Here is a 16,426-nt window from a genome sequence, read left to right on the forward strand (position 1 = left end):
ACCTCAGAATTAAGGAACTGAATAGAGAAGTTGCTGGAGGTCGAGGAGCGTGGAGATCCGCTATTCTGTAACCAAGGCGAACGCATGTATGTTGGAGTCCTTATAAACGATGCGACGAAAGAAATAACTGACGACTGGGAAACGATCGTAAGTTCATTCTTAAAATACAGAAAAAGGGCTGAGATATGACGATACAATTCAAACGTACAAATATAAGTCAAGTACATCCTTAACTGTGCCATCATAAAAACTAAGTCCGTTCGTGGACCATGTGACCTGCGTCCGACAAGAAACCTTCAATGAGGCTGTAAAGGAATGGGCGTGACGATGACGAACAAAGGAAAGAGTAGGATAGGCTGTGAAAACTGGTGTTGTGGTAAATAGCGGTCTGAATGCAGTGAACGTTTACATATGTGGGGATAAAGAAATGGTCATGAGGGACAAAGATATGGGCGGGATAAGTTGGAATTTTAGATGGTGGTGGGGAGGGGTCATTAGTCGTCTGAGCGTAGTGAAAGTTTTGCGTCAAATTTCTGACCAACAAGATAAATTCGCATTCCCTTCATAAATCTGGCGTGTTGTGATGCAGGCTACAAGGGTCAGGATGGTGATGAATATAGAGTATAAACTTGCCCAAATAAACCTAAGAATCATTACTAACTGTGTGGTACCAATTGCAGGTGACACACGGGTGTGATGGTGATGGTGGGGCCACGGCGGGTGGAGTACAGTGGAGTGTGTGACTCCTCTCTCCACGTGCCAGCAGAGACTGCCACACTACTTAATACACCCTGCACCATGCTATCCACAGGTATCTATCAACATATATATACAGCATATAGGTAAAGGGAAGCAGGGGAAAGACAGTAGGAAAGGGGGAGGGTGTGGGGCGAAGGTGAACACGTTAGTATGGCAACAGGTTACAGAGGGAAAAAACCGGCAGGTAAGAAACTGTTAATTCGGAGGACACACCAGGAGACTCTGAGTATTGGTGAGGCATTGGAAAAGGTGCAAGTGTGCATGGTGGACGTGCACTCGTGGATAGTGAAGGTTCAGACAGTGCAGGAGTGGATAGTGAAGGTGCAGATGTGGATACTGAACGTGCAGTAGTGGACAGTGAAGGTTAGGAGTGGACAGCAAAGGTGCAGGTGTGAAATGTGAAGGTGCAGGTGTGGACAGTGAAGGTGCAAAAGTGGATGGTGAAGATGCCAAAATGGGTGGTGATGATAGTGTGACTGTGACTAGTGATTGTGTTAATCTCTTGCTAAAGTTCAACATTCAAGATGGAAGGGTGTCAGTTTTAGGGCAAGCTAAAGCAAAAAGAGCATGGATGTTTTTCTGTCAATTTTTCGGCACATAAATGGAAATGAGTATAAGTGTTTCCATTCAATTTTAATACAAGTTAAAGAGAAAAGACCATACGTGTATTTCTGTTAATTTTAAGCCAAAGTCAATTTAAAGAGAAATGAGTACAGACGTTTTTCTGTTCACAGGTGTGATGCTGGAGGCTGGGAGTGGGGAAGGTGATGGCGGAGTGGTGACGTGGGACTCGGATGCAGCACGGCTGCTCAAGATGGTGGACACAGAAAACCTCCAGGGACTGCAGAACTTGCTGGAATCCGGTGTCCACGTCAATGGCCATGGTGGCTCCTTCCACGAGACTGCGCTGCACCGAGCAGCACAGGTGCGCTGGGCCAAAGGGGTACAATATCTACTGTCAGCGGGGGCATCTGTGTACGCCAAGAACCAGTTTGGGCAGACGCCACTGCACTATGCTGCTGCATCCAAGTCATCAGCATGCATGAAGCTACTGCTGGAGAGACGGCGGCCAGGTGTGGTGGATCACCGTGACATGCGAGGCCACACGCCCCTGCATGATGCTGCCTCTGCTGGCTGTGAGACTGCCATCACTATGCTGCTGAAGGCAGGGGCACTGGTGCGGGCCAAGGATGCCAATGGTAACACTCCTCTACACAAGGCTGCCCAGGCTCGGTCGGTTAAATGTATGGTGGCACTGCTGAATGCTGGAGCTGATCTGGCAGCAGTTGACACCAATGGGGAGTCAGTGCTGGCCTACACCCTCCACCACCTGCCTGGCACCATAGATGCTGTCTTTGATGAGTGTCTGGTTACCAATTCACCCAAGATGAACACCAAAACCCTGGAGGTAAGCATGAACTTCCTGCCACTCACCTGCTCTGAGAACAAGAACCAGGTGCAAAACCTTCAGTCCTTTGTGGACATGGGCCATGCTAAGCTGCTCAGCCACCCAGTCTGTGAGACCTTCCTATTGCTCAAGTGGATGAACGTGCGGCGTCTCTTCCTAATTGAGGTGGTGCTGTACCTGCTATTTGCAGTGTTTACAACTATACTGACCTTCAACAAGTTCGTGTGGACTTCTAGTAACACCACAGCAGAAAATCTGGTGCAGGCAAAGGGTGAGAAATGGAAGGAGTGGAGTGAGGGGCATGCCACGGAGCAGTGGGGAGTCCGAGCCTTACCCGAATCAGCAGAACAGACACTCCACGTTATTGTTATCATATTCCTTGTGTTCTTTTTGGTGCAACAACTACTGTCCATGCTCCAGAACAAGCTGGCCTGGTTCCGCTCATTGCTGGCGGTGCTGCATGTGGTGATAACAGTGCTGGTTATGGTGGTGATACTTCCCCCTGTGCCTCAGGAGTGGCAACACCAGCTAGCAGCTTGGCTGATGCTGTTCATGTGGACCGAGTGTATGCTTCTGATCGGACGTTTCCCAAACTGCGGCGTTTACGTTGTAATGTTCACCCGAGTTGCTAAAGTCTTCCTGAGAATATTCCTCATGTACTTCTGCCTCCTATTAGCCTTCTCTGCAGCCTTCTATGTGGCCTTACACTATGCTGCGTCGGGGCCCATCTCTGACAACATCGTCTTCTCCAACCCTGTTCTCACCTTCGTCAAGACCCTAACGATGATGATCGGGGAGCTGGATTTCAGTCAGGACTTTGTGAAAGGCCTGTCTCACCTGGTCGTCACGGGGCACGCCATCTTTCTCTTCTTCGTCATCCTTGTCTCGGTCATCCTCTCAAATCTACTTGTGGCTCTGGCAGTTAGCGATGTGCAGGTGGGTCTCTCTCTCTATCCACCAGTATCTCTCCATTACTACTATCTATCACCATTCTTTGTTTCACACTGTTCTCTTCAACTCACACCTTCTTCCTTGCCTCACACTGAGCTCCTCTGCTCTCACAGTCTCTTTCTCCCTCACACTGTTCTTTTGCCACTCCCACTGTCATTCTTTCCTTAACATTATTTCTCCCTGTTAAATGTTTTGTCTCAGTGATTCCCATCTCAGTTTAAAAACTGACTAATTTTGTCCTGACTAAATTGCCTTGATTTGATGATAGCGGAGAAAAGGTTGAGAGGGATGGGTTTGTTCCTTCACTGACCTATTCCTTAGCAATTTATTTTTCATATTACAGTACAATTAATATTCGATTTATAACCAAACACCTTAATTGTGTCAGGGCTGGCCACAAACAAATCACCTCCATGTCACTTTGTCCTAATGATTTGGTTGCCCTCCCTTCAACACCCCCCCCCACCACACACTCTCAAACAGTATATCTCTCCACTCCATCCCTCCATCCCATCCTCATTCTCCCCTTCCTCCTCTCCTCCACTACCACACTCACATACAATCTTCTAGTCAGTCTCTCATTTTCTATCCTCTACACATGGCTACCACATAACTCCTTATGCTCTTATCAAATAACTCATTTCCACTACTCTCACTCTTGACTTGTATTCTTCCAACTTTAACCCGCCCCGTCCCGACGACGTATGGGTACGTTGCAACGATTTGCATTTGCCAGTCCCGGCGACGTACCAGTACGTCGTGCAATTGCAAGGTCGCTAATTTGCACAGTTTTCAATTTTCGCACGTGATTTTTCGTATGTATACACGGGACACCTTCCTCTATTCCTGTACAAGATACCAAGCAGGGACAATGCCTTACACTGCATAACCTCCCCCCTCCCCCCCTCACGCCATTGTCTTGGCAAAGGACCTGTTACCAGTGACCTGGCTAGTAAAGTTATTCAGGGCCAGAGTGATTCCCCAATCGATGACAATGTGGAGGACAATGTTTACATAGCATTAGAAGAAGAAACAGCCAGAAATAATGATCAGGTAGTGTGGCAAAAATAGGTCAGGTATGGTGATTAGTTAGTGAGTGAAACAATGCTTATAATGCCTTTATTACTGCTTGAAAACCAATATACTGTCATACTACATATACATTCGTACCAAGTAAATAAATAAATACCATTTATGAGTGGATAAAATAGTTACCCTCCCATAGAACTCGTTTTCTTTGGTGCCAGCATGTTAGAAAACCCACTCAGGTAAGGAGGAACTCCTACCTGGATTGAGCACTTTAAACCTCAGGTGAGCGATTTCTCTATGAATTTTCGATGTTTCTCACCAAAAGCAAAGGTTTTAGCCCCCCAAAAAAAATTCGAAAATACCTCGGGACTGGGGGATGTCGGAGGTGCAGAAAACCTCGGGACGTGACGGGTTAAATATATTGTCTGGTTGTAGAAAAGTACAGTAAAAATGTCATAATTCTGTTGTTGTGCCCCTAGGCTCATCTGAATGAGAATCCAGTGGACTGCAGGCTGAACCTGCCTTTCTCCTGCAGTCCACCATCCTTCCTGTCAGATGGGGATGTCTGTATAACTGAGCAACAAAGTCACCCAGTTATACTGAAGCGACTACATGAAGACATCCTTCTCCAGCACCAGCCATATTTCTAAAGTCACTTGCATGCCGACTGAGACAATAACTGTGTCTTGTTTTGCAGGGTCTTCGTAACTCAGCCCACCTGGAACGTCTCATCAAGCAGACTGAGCTGGTGTTCCACATGGAAAAGAACTTCTCCACTGCCTCGTACCTCGCCAGATACATCAAGATACCCAAGTGAGTCCAGTAGTTAGATAAGGTGGACAGAGTAGCATAGCACCAGTGGGTGGGCAGGAGGCATGTACTGTACTACCCTATTTATGACTCTTAACCATCAAGAACCCTCTGGTGCTGAGTTACATCCTACAGACAGCACAAGAATGCATGTCAGCACTGTATTTCAACAAATTCTTCAGGTCAGAAGAGGAACTCCCCCCAGTAAGCCCTGACTCTCTCAACTAATAAACTGTGTGAACACCTCCCTCCTCTCTGTACTGAAAATTCTGGACTCATCCTTGGAGACATATCTTATATCAGTACAGTATTTTTTCTCTCCCTGAGTAATCATCTCCATAAGGGAATAAAATTATCTGGTGGTGGCAAATACTGGATATACAAGTCATACTGAATGTGTGAAACTGAGAAGCTTTAAGGAATGAGTGGGCGAATGAGTGAGATTTGACAGAAGGTCCACCTGATGAATGAATGTGTTGTATTACAGACTGTGCACTGCCATTATACCATAAGATGTGTCATACTACTGTATGTGGCAGCCTGTCATTGGGCTGTATAGCAAACTGTGTACTGTTATGTGTACCAAGTTACAGACTGTGATGTGTGTGTTTGGCATGTTGCAGATTGTACACTATGGTGTGTCTGTGTTATGTAGGGAAAATTGCCTTACTGTGTTGTGTTGCAGCCTGTGACATAAGTCGTACTGTGTTGCAGACTGAGTGACCTGCTGATGAAGGTGGCCCATGTCTGTAATTATGACTGCTACAACACTCGTGTATTCTTCCTCCCAAACAACCCAAAGAAGGTACAGTAGTACTGTAGTAGTATAAGATTATTAGTACTGTACAGTGCACTAGACTGCAGAGTATTGTCATTTTTATACCAAGTCCTGTATGGCTTTTCTAGTTAACTTTCTTGATCTGAGGTGTGTTTCCTATGCTGAATAAGATAATGTGGAAGTAGAAAATGGAAAAATAAATAAATAAATAAAAAATAACAAAAACAAAAATGACAGACCCCTAATACCCAAAGTATACTGTGTAAGGCACTCCTTTCTATTGTCCATCCATCCATCCATTATCCAATCCTTTCTATTGTACACAAAACTAATTCACCTCTAAACTGCAGGCCAACAAACTCTTCATTGTGCAAAATAAGAAGTTCAAGGAGACTGCCATCCCATCACACCTACTCGCCAACGTCAACCAGTGCCTTAGGACGCGGGAGGCGGAACAGGGGGACAACAAGACCAGCACTAGAGCCAAGAGGGGAAGCAGAATCCGAAGGGGTGACTACCACAGGGAGGGCAACAATGAGGAGATGAAGGTCAACCTGAAGGAGCTCGAGGCCAACGTGATTGAGATAGTGAGTGAGAAGATCGAGGAGATGGGTGAATCATACTCAACGCTCCAGAAGCAGATGACAGACCTGGAGGAGAAGATTAACCAGCTTACATCCTTCTTGAGTGTCAAGGCCAAGGATGAGACACTCGGAGTGCAAGGTGATTCAGCCAGCTCAAATACCACTGCAGATGGGCTTGACAAAACAGAGAATGCTAATATCAAAAGTGGTATGAACAACACAAACAGTTCTGGTATAAGTGGCATCGGCAATACAACCGGTTCCAGCATCATCAAGAACACAGTTGGCTCTAGTACTGTGAGTGGTGCCAATACTATAGGTGGTGCCAATAACACAGCTGGTTCCAATATCACAGGTGGTGTGAATAGCACAACTGGCTCCAGTAATCCAAACAAATCCACTGAAGAAGTGACATGAATACATGGGTGAAAAAAACATTCTTCTGTTACCTTAGCAATTACAGCTCTTCTAAGAACTTACCTGTTTATTGGACTGCTGCTCACCCAGTAATCCAAACAAATTCACTGAGGAAGTGACATGAAAATGTGAGTGAACACTTTTTTGTTAGTGATTAGCTTTTTCATGGACTTAATGCCTTACTCAGTGCCTAACAACTTATGCAAATGAGAACTGGTTGTTTAAAATGTAAAAAGCAATACATTTACCCTCACTGGTGCTTCTTCTGTGCTTCCTTTGGTTGGTGCGCAGTGGGATGGAAAATACGGACAGAGAATACAAATTCACATTAACTGCTGGTCCATTACAGCCGTGCCTGGAAAGAGAATGATGTACTGTACAAAATGCAGAATGGTACTTCAAGGGTACAATAGGATATCTTGATTTCAAAGTGGCGTGAATTGTCCATATGGAAGAAATTATTCAATTTGTGATTATTGTGAAGACAGAACAGTTTCAGCATGACTTGGACACTGTTCAGATTTATTGGGCCAAAACTATTTCACCTAAAGAATGAACAGTACAGTAAGTCCTCATTCTATGTTTCCTACTTCAATTACCATTTTTCTGAGTCCATATCAATCTAGAAAAAGACTGCTTATTAAAATTCAATTAACTCTCCCTACGTGTCACGTGGGTTGGTGGAGGATTAGTGCCCCTCCCTGTAAAACAAATAACTCTAAGTCCTTGGCCACCCTGTGTGGGATTATGGCAATGAATGAATGAATCTTTATTAAAATTTCACTGCTGTATTTAAGTTTTGTTCCCACTTTCCTATAAAACTGATTTGCCAATTTCCTCAAATATTCTTAACAGGTACTGGCTGTATGAAAAAAGCTGTGACATTCTGGAACACACACTTGATACATAGCAAGGACTTAGTGTATTGCACTGTGTGGGTACAAGTTTTCTGAGGGTACAACAAGTCTTCATTGTATGTTACTTTTTTTTTTTCTGTAATATTTTGAACACACCCCTGACTTATAAGGACTACCTGTACTGCACTATTTCAGTGAGTGACATGCTACCCTTGCATCTTAGCTGATGCTGAAAATGAGGAGCTAGTGATACCTTCCCTGTATACCATACAGAAAGAACAACTGCAAATTATGGTGTCAGTTATGTAGAAGGCTTCTGAATGTACCCTCAGCAAAGAAAAACTATCTACAACTTTGTTGTGCGATACAATATGACACACAAATGAAGCGTGCAGAATTACAAACATCACCAAACAAACACGGCTTCAGTTCTATGAACCATAACAAACCTCACAACGCCCACAGGTGATGGTAGTTTTTTGGCTGATGGTATCATGCAATGGACATTTTTGCATTCTGAGGTGCATGAACTGAGTTCTCAACTGGGTGACAGTGAAGTTCAAAAATAGTGCCTGGTAAAAATACAACAATTCAGATTCTCAAACAGCTTGGAAATGCTGAACATAAATTATTCTATGACCTATCTTCTGTGATAAGGATATAAAACTTGTGTGTGAATTGGGAAATGGAAGTGTAAATGTGCACAGACTTCGTGATAAAAAGTAAAGTGCCTAGACTTAATGGTAAAAAGTAATGTGCCTTGACTCAATACAGGTACCAATGTGTTGATGTAGATGACGACATAAGGTTGATGCAATAACTGTGATAAACATTTGATTCTCCTTCTTCTCTCAGTGTTGTTATGAATATATATGCAATTTATATATAATGCTATACTGTTATAGGTATATTATTATATGCAATGTAAGGGTATTTTACATCAGTATCGTTATAGCAGTAGTACAGTAACTCACAAGATTATTAACTTGGGATGTGCAAAACCTAGCATATGCTGCTTTGATATAAGATACAGCAGTTTATTTAACAGACTGACAACTAATCCTTTCAGTCTGATATTCCTGCTGCCTTATGACTGTTTTATTCAGCTTACAATGATAAATCAGGTTGTGAAGGGTAAATGGAGACTGTTGCTTACTCTGTCACTGCAAATGGTCTCTCTACAGCTTTAAAAAATCGTCTTAAGGTAGCAATGATGAACTGTAAGATACATCATCAGAGTGAAGGGATTCATTACAATAAACCTGATTGACAATGGTTGTAATAGCAAATGTTTTCTCTGATTACTGAATTTTACCTTATATACTCAGATCATGAAGCTGACCTACTAGGAAACAAAGTGACCTTATCATCTCTACTCATTCAGACACACACAAACAATGTATCTTCGCAATGCAACATTTTTATCTTGTGTATATGTAGCTTCCTCATCATCATCATCATCATTATCATCATCATCATCATCATCATCAACATGACCTTTTTTTTCTACTGAAGGACAGGGTTTGCACTGCTGTTTTTCCTACTACCTGTACCTTTTCTGACATTCCTGTCCTTCTCTAGGCCATATTATGAAAATGAGAGCATGAAGCAGTTTTATGCTAATTTCTGAGGTTTGTGGCAATGACAGAACATGTCTGGCCTTTCTGTATCACAATCAACCACATTCTGTAAAGGGAGATGCTGGCTGATCAAATCTAACAACTATATGTATCTCATAAAATGACTGACAAAAATCAGATGTTTGCTTACATCTTCACACAATCAGTTTTAATAATATGGATGTTGGAGTCATCTTCAGTCCCTCTCTTCACAATTCTTTTGCCCATCCTATACAATATTTTCATCCTGCCCATCTGTCATTCCATATTCCTTCTGCCCATTTCTTATTTCCTTCTCTTTTCTCACCTCTGCTTTCCTCCTGCATATGACTCTTCCTCTCCACTTCCCTAATGCATGTAACCTTCATCTCCCTCCTTGCCTCCTTCTCTTCCCACACCTCTACCCTGTTTTTCCACCCTTTCTCTCCATGCCAGGTAAAGAATGAAACGCAGTATAGTATTCACATACAATAAGAAACCCGGCTTGGAGCCTATGGATTCTGTAGCATGTAAAAAATAATAATAATAATAAAAAAATAAAATAAAGTGACTGGAAGTCTAGTGGTAGTGTGCTCAAGCTAGGACAATGGCCATGCTTCTGGGGGTGACTGGAGAATTTTCTGTCATGTGAAATGGTGCCAGGTCATAAGTTGGTTTCTGGCTCTCAATTTTCTGGACTACAGTAACCTAGCTTTGGGTCTCTATTCCCTGAAGGAGGTAACATGGAACTGGCTGTTAAATAAGTGCCACAGTCTGATGCTTTCTTGTTCAGGGATTTATATAAGAGTAACAGTCATAGTAACTACCACTCCCATACTACGACCTTGAGGTATAGCGGTCCAAGACAGGTTATTGTAGTCCAGTATGTTTAGGGATAGATGACCAGCTTATTCCCCATGGTGGCAAAATGATTGTATTAGTATATGGTATCCACCAGTCATCTCTTGGAGTAACCAATGTGTTTGTGGCAAGGCTGTCACTCTGACCGAAGCATTTTAAAAACCAAACCGAACTTCCTGTTTAAATTAGAGTCCCCATTCAATTACAATCTAAGACAATCTACTTATCCACATATAACAGTATTCTACATTAGTCCTATATGTGTCTTACGGTCACAATATTTGCAGTGACTGGCTGAATAAAAGTGAGATACTGTAGTGTGTTTACATGAAGAATTTGGTGCTGCACCTCGAGAATGGGCTTCCAACCTATTGTGTGTTCAGGGTCACCTACTGTATATACTCGTGTCAATAATGCATATCTCAAACTCAGATACTGTACAATGTATCTACTATGCAAGCTGAAACACTACTTTGTAAAATCACAGATCAGCAATGAAGCAAAGTTACTTCCATAACTTGTATTGTAAATTCATGGTAAACAAAAAGTTAAGTGGACTTTCTAACTCTTGGTACACCGTACGTAGTATATCCACGGTATTACAATTCAGTACTGTTACTGTCCGACTATTATTGTATTTTTCAAAGATACACCTAATTTACCTAGCTCTACTGTACTATCTATCAACTTGTCTGTATATTTCACCGAAAAACTGAAATTGTGAGAACACATCATGTACAATAATCTACACATATTTAAGTGTATTAGAATGACAGTGTTCCAATATAAAACCTACATGGTAAAAGAAAAAACACCAGTGTTTTTATTTCAAGGAGTATCAAGTCTGCAGAGTCTGAGTGCAATGTAATGGATGCAGGAGAACGACACAGACATAGAGGGCACAGGGTGAACACAAAACATTCTGAAGTACACTGCTCTGAATGTCTAGGGGAGGGAGAAAGGTAGATAGGGAAGAGGTAAATGGAAAGGGGAACAAAAATAAAAGTAAGATAATGGAAAGAAAAATGAGACGAGGAAATATTAAATGGAGAACTGACACAGACTATGGATTAGAGGGATATCTGCCACATCATTCAAGGCATGATGAAAGGAAAGCCTGGGAGTTAAAATGCGGAAAGACAAAAACAATATGGGCAAAAAAGTACAGTAACTGGAATTCCTATAAACCTAAGTTAGTGTTTTTTTTTTTATATTTTTTCTTAGTACATACATAATGTAACATCATGTATTCTCAGTTCACATTTAACTCCTTGGTGGTAGTTGGTGGTGACCATCATCCACTAACTTAATATAATGCCACCTACATCTTGCTTGCACTTTCTCATTCTTTCCCTATATCTGCCCTCCTCTCTTTCCACTTCTTCCTTCTGGTCACTTTTTATTACTCTTCTTTCCATTTTAAGAAACTGTACACTGGGTGACAAGCCTAATGATTTCCTGTACCCCTGGAAACCATTTACAATGCTAGGTGGTAACCATTTAACCAAATTACAGGGTGAGGTGGAACCTGGTATGGTGACTCTGTTAACTGGGTGGTGAAACACAACTGCAGCATCTGTCCAGGAACCAAACCCTCTCTCTATTCCCCATGTCTCACAGTGGTGAGGTGCTGTCAGTCGCAGGGGAACACTGGTTCACTCCTCAGGACAACCCTGCAGGGGCAGCTGCCTGCCTGTGGTTGATGGGTCTGCTCAACCAGACTGGGGTTGATCAACAACAACATTCAACCCCTTCACAGTGTGAAGTATCACCTAAGATTATGAAATGGTCTGTCTGCAGAATGCATATAATGAAAAATAAAACGTATTACAGTACTAACAGGATTAATGGAGGTTGTTTCTGATCTTCACTCTGAGAGGTATGGTACATTCTAAGCTGAATATAACATATGTAACAAGAATACAATTCAAAAGATGTCACCATACTGGAGGAACTGAATAACAGGTAATATGTCTTGATTTCACAGTACATGTACTATGAATTATTCAAATGGAAAAAAAATTATACCTATGTACTGAAACTGTGTTTAATAATGACATGATTATTATAGCATTTTCAGCCTGACATGAACCCCTGCTTCCCTCCATCCCTTCCCCCTCACAAATCCTTCATAAGTCCCTGTCACCCTCACTTTGCTATGTGTATGGTATAAACTCACAGTTCCATTTCTGTCCCAAACTGTTGTATTTTCTCAATAAGCAAAACTTCCATTTATGGGGGATACCTCTTCTGTAACAAGTACCATAAAATTCATTACTAAGCTGATATACAGTTTCCTCAAAGCATCAGAGGTATATAACATCGTTTACTGTCAAATAACAGAGTTATATAACATCGTGTACTGTCAAATAACAAAGTCAAGCTACAAAATAGAATAAACAGAAGCAAATGGACTTTAGAATTTGACTGCACTACCCATTTATTAGCCCCTTCAGTACAATAGTTTCCTTTACATTTTAACCATTATACCAACAGATGAATCTATACACCTTAGGAAAAACCTCTAAAAGTCCAAGTATTAATGAAGGCTATATCTGATTCCTCCAGCTCAATAAATCTTCCTTGTTTTTTTTTTCTTTTTTAAGGAAGAAGGAACCAAAAGCTAGAAACTAGATAAAATTGCCTGAAGATAGGGGGGAAAAAAAAAGAAAAAAGAAAAAAAAAAAAAAAGATACTGAGGGGGTTATGAAGGCTGTTATACATCACCTATATACAGTATACTGAAATATTCTCACTTGTTTTCACCAAGATAATATGTATATAGGTTGTGTTATGTGAATGTGTGGCAGTTCCCTTGTTCAAACTGTCATGTACCCACTTTATTTTCTAACTACACTTTTGCTACCCAATGAATGTTGTGTTATGCTTATGGTTAAATATATACGCATATCAATTACTGTGGTGTTTGAGGATGTATGCACCTCTGCTAAAAAAAATATATGTATAAAAGTAAGTAAATAATGAAACTATCACATACATACAGTAAAAATAAAAATACAGCAAAAAGTACTTTATTAATTTAAAAATTACAGCACATGGGGGAATGACAAACACAAGAATTTTCTACCAATATTAGTGGTAGGTGGTGGCGACCATCATCCACTCACTTGATGTAGTGCTGCCTACTTCTCCCTTAGCCTTTATCATTCTTTTTCTTTGCATGCCCTCCTCTCTTCCTATTTCTCCGATCTTTCCTGTCATTTCTTACTGCTTTTCTTTCCTTTACAGGTGGCTTTACATTGAGTGACAAGCCAAATGGCTTCCTGTAAGACAAGAAACCATTTACAACGCTGGGTGGTAACCATATAACCAAACTGTACGTGCTTCCTATGTGTCAACAAGTGGGTTGGTGGAGGGTTTGTGCCGCTCCCCGTAAAACAAATAACTTAAAAGTCAAATGGCCACCCTTTACGGGATTATGGCGTCTGGCAATAGATAGATAGATAGAAGATACACAAGCAAACTTCTTATCATGGATGAGGAAGGGGGTTAAAACTGCAAGAGCAGATTCCGCTGTAAAAGAGCCTGCATAACTGATGTCCCGCTGACTTAGAATACAAGGCTGAACTGTTCTCATTGGTAGTTATCTTTGTTACCAGTATTCTCTACAGTGGCATTTCCATTCAGTTATGAGTCTGTAAATTGAGCTGTAAATGCGGGGCAAAGCTACAGTGCAGGCCCCAAACTTCAGCCAATGCTACAGTGCAGGCCCCAAACTTCAGCCAGTGCTACAGTGCAGGCCCCAAACTTCAGCCAATGCTACAGTGCAGGCCCCAAACTTCAGCCAATGCTACAGTGCAGGCCCCAAACTTCAGCCAATGCTACAGTGCAGGCCCCAAACTTCAGCCAATGCTACAGTGCAGGCCCCAAACTTCAGCCAATGCTACAGTGCAGGCCCCAAACTTCAGCCAGTGCTACAGTGCAGGCCCCAAACTTCAGCCAATGCTACAGTGCAGGCCACAAACTTCAGCCAATGCTACAGTGCAGGCCACAAACTTCAGCCAATGCTACAGTGCAGGCCACAAACTTCAGCCAATGCTACAGTGCAGGCCCCAAACTTCAGCCAATGCTACAGTGCAGGCCACAAACTTCAGCCAATGACAGTTGATCTCTGTTGATATTTACAGTCGATCTCTGTTGATATTTAGGATTCAGGCAGAAGACATGTTCATCTCAACTCCCTCTGCTGCACTAATGTCAGTCTGACTTTAGCTGATGTGACTGGGCCACTCCTACACTCTTAATATTGTTGTGGTTCCTTGTATGGAGTTCACTTATTTTTTCTTATGAGATGCGAATGAGTCTGCTTGGTTAATATAACTGGTTTGCTTTCAGAACTGGGCCAATATCAACTTGAATACTTATTTGTGGCTGCATGAAGTGATGATCCTTTGTTGAGTTAGGAATGAATCTCCTTGGTTTCAAGCCAAAGTTATTCTCCAATCTGACAACACCTGGCCATCAACTGAGATAAAATGGGGTTAGGGATGTACGTCAAGTAAAAACTAAGTAACTAGGGTGAAATCAAACCTCTAATCTGACTACACTTACCCATCAATTAAACTGAAAGGATTAGGCATCACTGTAGGGATATATGAATCACAGAACACCAGGGCACAATGGGGTAACCACTGCAATTATCCCACAGAATGAAGTGTTGCTAAGTACCTTCCCATTCTCTTTTTACAACAGTTAGCCATAAAAACCAACCAGTCCCACTAGCCTACTTTTTCTCAACAAATACTTTAGCATCATCATTCCTTCATACCTCTCTCAGCTTTTCTTCCTTCCATCTTTCCCTCCCTTCTACCCTCCCTCCTCATTCCTTCGCTATGCCCCACTTCCTTTCCCATTCCCTCCTTCCCTTCTCCATTTTCTTTTCCTCCCTCCTTCCTTCCTTTCTTCCGTCTTTCCCTCCCTTCCACCTTTCCCTCCCTTCCTTCCTCCCTCCTCCTTTCTTCCCCATTCCCCACTGCCTTCTCTCTTTCCCTCCTCTTTACTTTCCTTCCTTCTTTCCTTCCCTCCCCTGCGGCTGAAGATGCCAACCACCTTATGTTTTCACCGACTTTCCGACCACTGACTACAAGGCTACTCTCTCTCTCTCTCTCTCTCTCTCATTCATTTATTTCTACTCGGTACAGGAAAGTTCTAATCACGTCGACGGCCATTTAATTTGTATATTGGTCTCGTATGTTATTTATTTATTTATTTTTTACATCGAAGTATCTTAGAATGAGTCGCAAAAGAGGAGATACTACGATGCTACAGGCTGATAGGGATGTTATTTTTCTTTCCACTGGATTGGGATTTTCGTAGTCTCAGCGATCTTTTTAAATCTGAAAATTGTTACACACACACACACACACACACACACACACACACACAGATAGATATACTGTATAGGTGCAGATGAATAGATAGGTAGGTAGGTAGGTAGATAAATATAGATAGACAGACAAAGGTAGATATATACATAGAGACAGAGATCGTCATGGCCTGGATCAGAAATATAGGAATACACATTAGATCGCATTAGGCAAACTGAATCGCTTGAGGTAGAGTGTTACGAAATTCGGCAAGCCACGTCAAGAGGCCTTCCCCCCGGCACCCACACACCGCATTTAGTCAGTACTTTGTGTGGGTGGATTTAGGAGACGGTAATGGAGGGAATTGTGATTGCTATTTTATCATTACGTTATTTACACGACAAAAGGAAAACGGTGCTGGAGAAATGGCGGGAAAACGGTGAATTATGTGAGTTTTGAAAATGGAAAGTAGTGAGTTTTTTCTTTTGTTTTTCTCTTTTTTCTTTATTATTTTTTAACTGGTGTATTTAAATGACAACAGGAAAATGGTGCTGGAGAAATGGCGGGAATATGGTGAATTATGTGAGTTTTGAAAATGGATAGTTATGATTTTTTTTTTTCATTTTTCTTTCTTTCTTTCTTTCTTTTTACTTAATGGCGTATTTACATGACAAAAGAAAACGATATTGGAGTAATGGGGGGGGGCGAATGGAGACGTATGTGAGCCTCTCTCTCTCTCTCTCTCTCTCTCTCTCTCTCTCTCTCTCTCTCTCTCTCTCTCTCTCTCTCTCTCTCCACTGCCCTACTCACATTACAAAGAAAAAACAAAATTGGGAGTAATTGGAAGGCTATGTGGATGCTATTTTATCATTATCCTATTTCACATGACAAACAGAGGAAGCTTTACGAGGATATTAAACTAAGCTCTAGATGTAAAAGATAGTAGTAGCAATAGTGGTATTATTATTATTATTATTATTATTATTATTATTACTGGTAGTAGTAGTGGTGGTGGTGGTAGTAGTAGTAGTAGTAGTAGTACTGGTA

At 41.8% G+C, this 16,426-nt stretch overlaps 1 protein-coding gene across 1 annotated transcript; it reads left to right on the forward strand.

Annotated features, from left to right (window-relative positions):
- Window positions 1-773: 773 nt before the first annotated feature.
- LOC145407005 (transient receptor potential cation channel subfamily A member 1-like) lies at window positions 774-7,192 on the forward strand. The gene is made up of 5 exons (XM_080278018.1): window positions 774-811; window positions 1,494-3,103; window positions 4,845-4,960; window positions 5,672-5,762; window positions 6,086-7,192. Exons 1-5 carry the CDS (start codon window positions 799-801, stop codon window positions 6,734-6,736), a joined length of 2,481 nt encoding a protein of 826 aa, XP_080134144.1. The 5' UTR covers window positions 774-798; the 3' UTR covers window positions 6,737-7,192.
- The last annotated feature ends 9,234 nt before the right edge of the window (window positions 7,193-16,426 follow it).

The sequence above is a fragment of the Coenobita brevimanus genome, chromosome 72 (assembly GCF_032717465.1).
Source record: "Coenobita brevimanus isolate Jiangsu-jjx chromosome 72, ASM3271746v2, whole genome shotgun sequence".
NCBI lineage: Eukaryota > Metazoa > Arthropoda > Malacostraca > Decapoda > Coenobitidae > Coenobita > Coenobita brevimanus.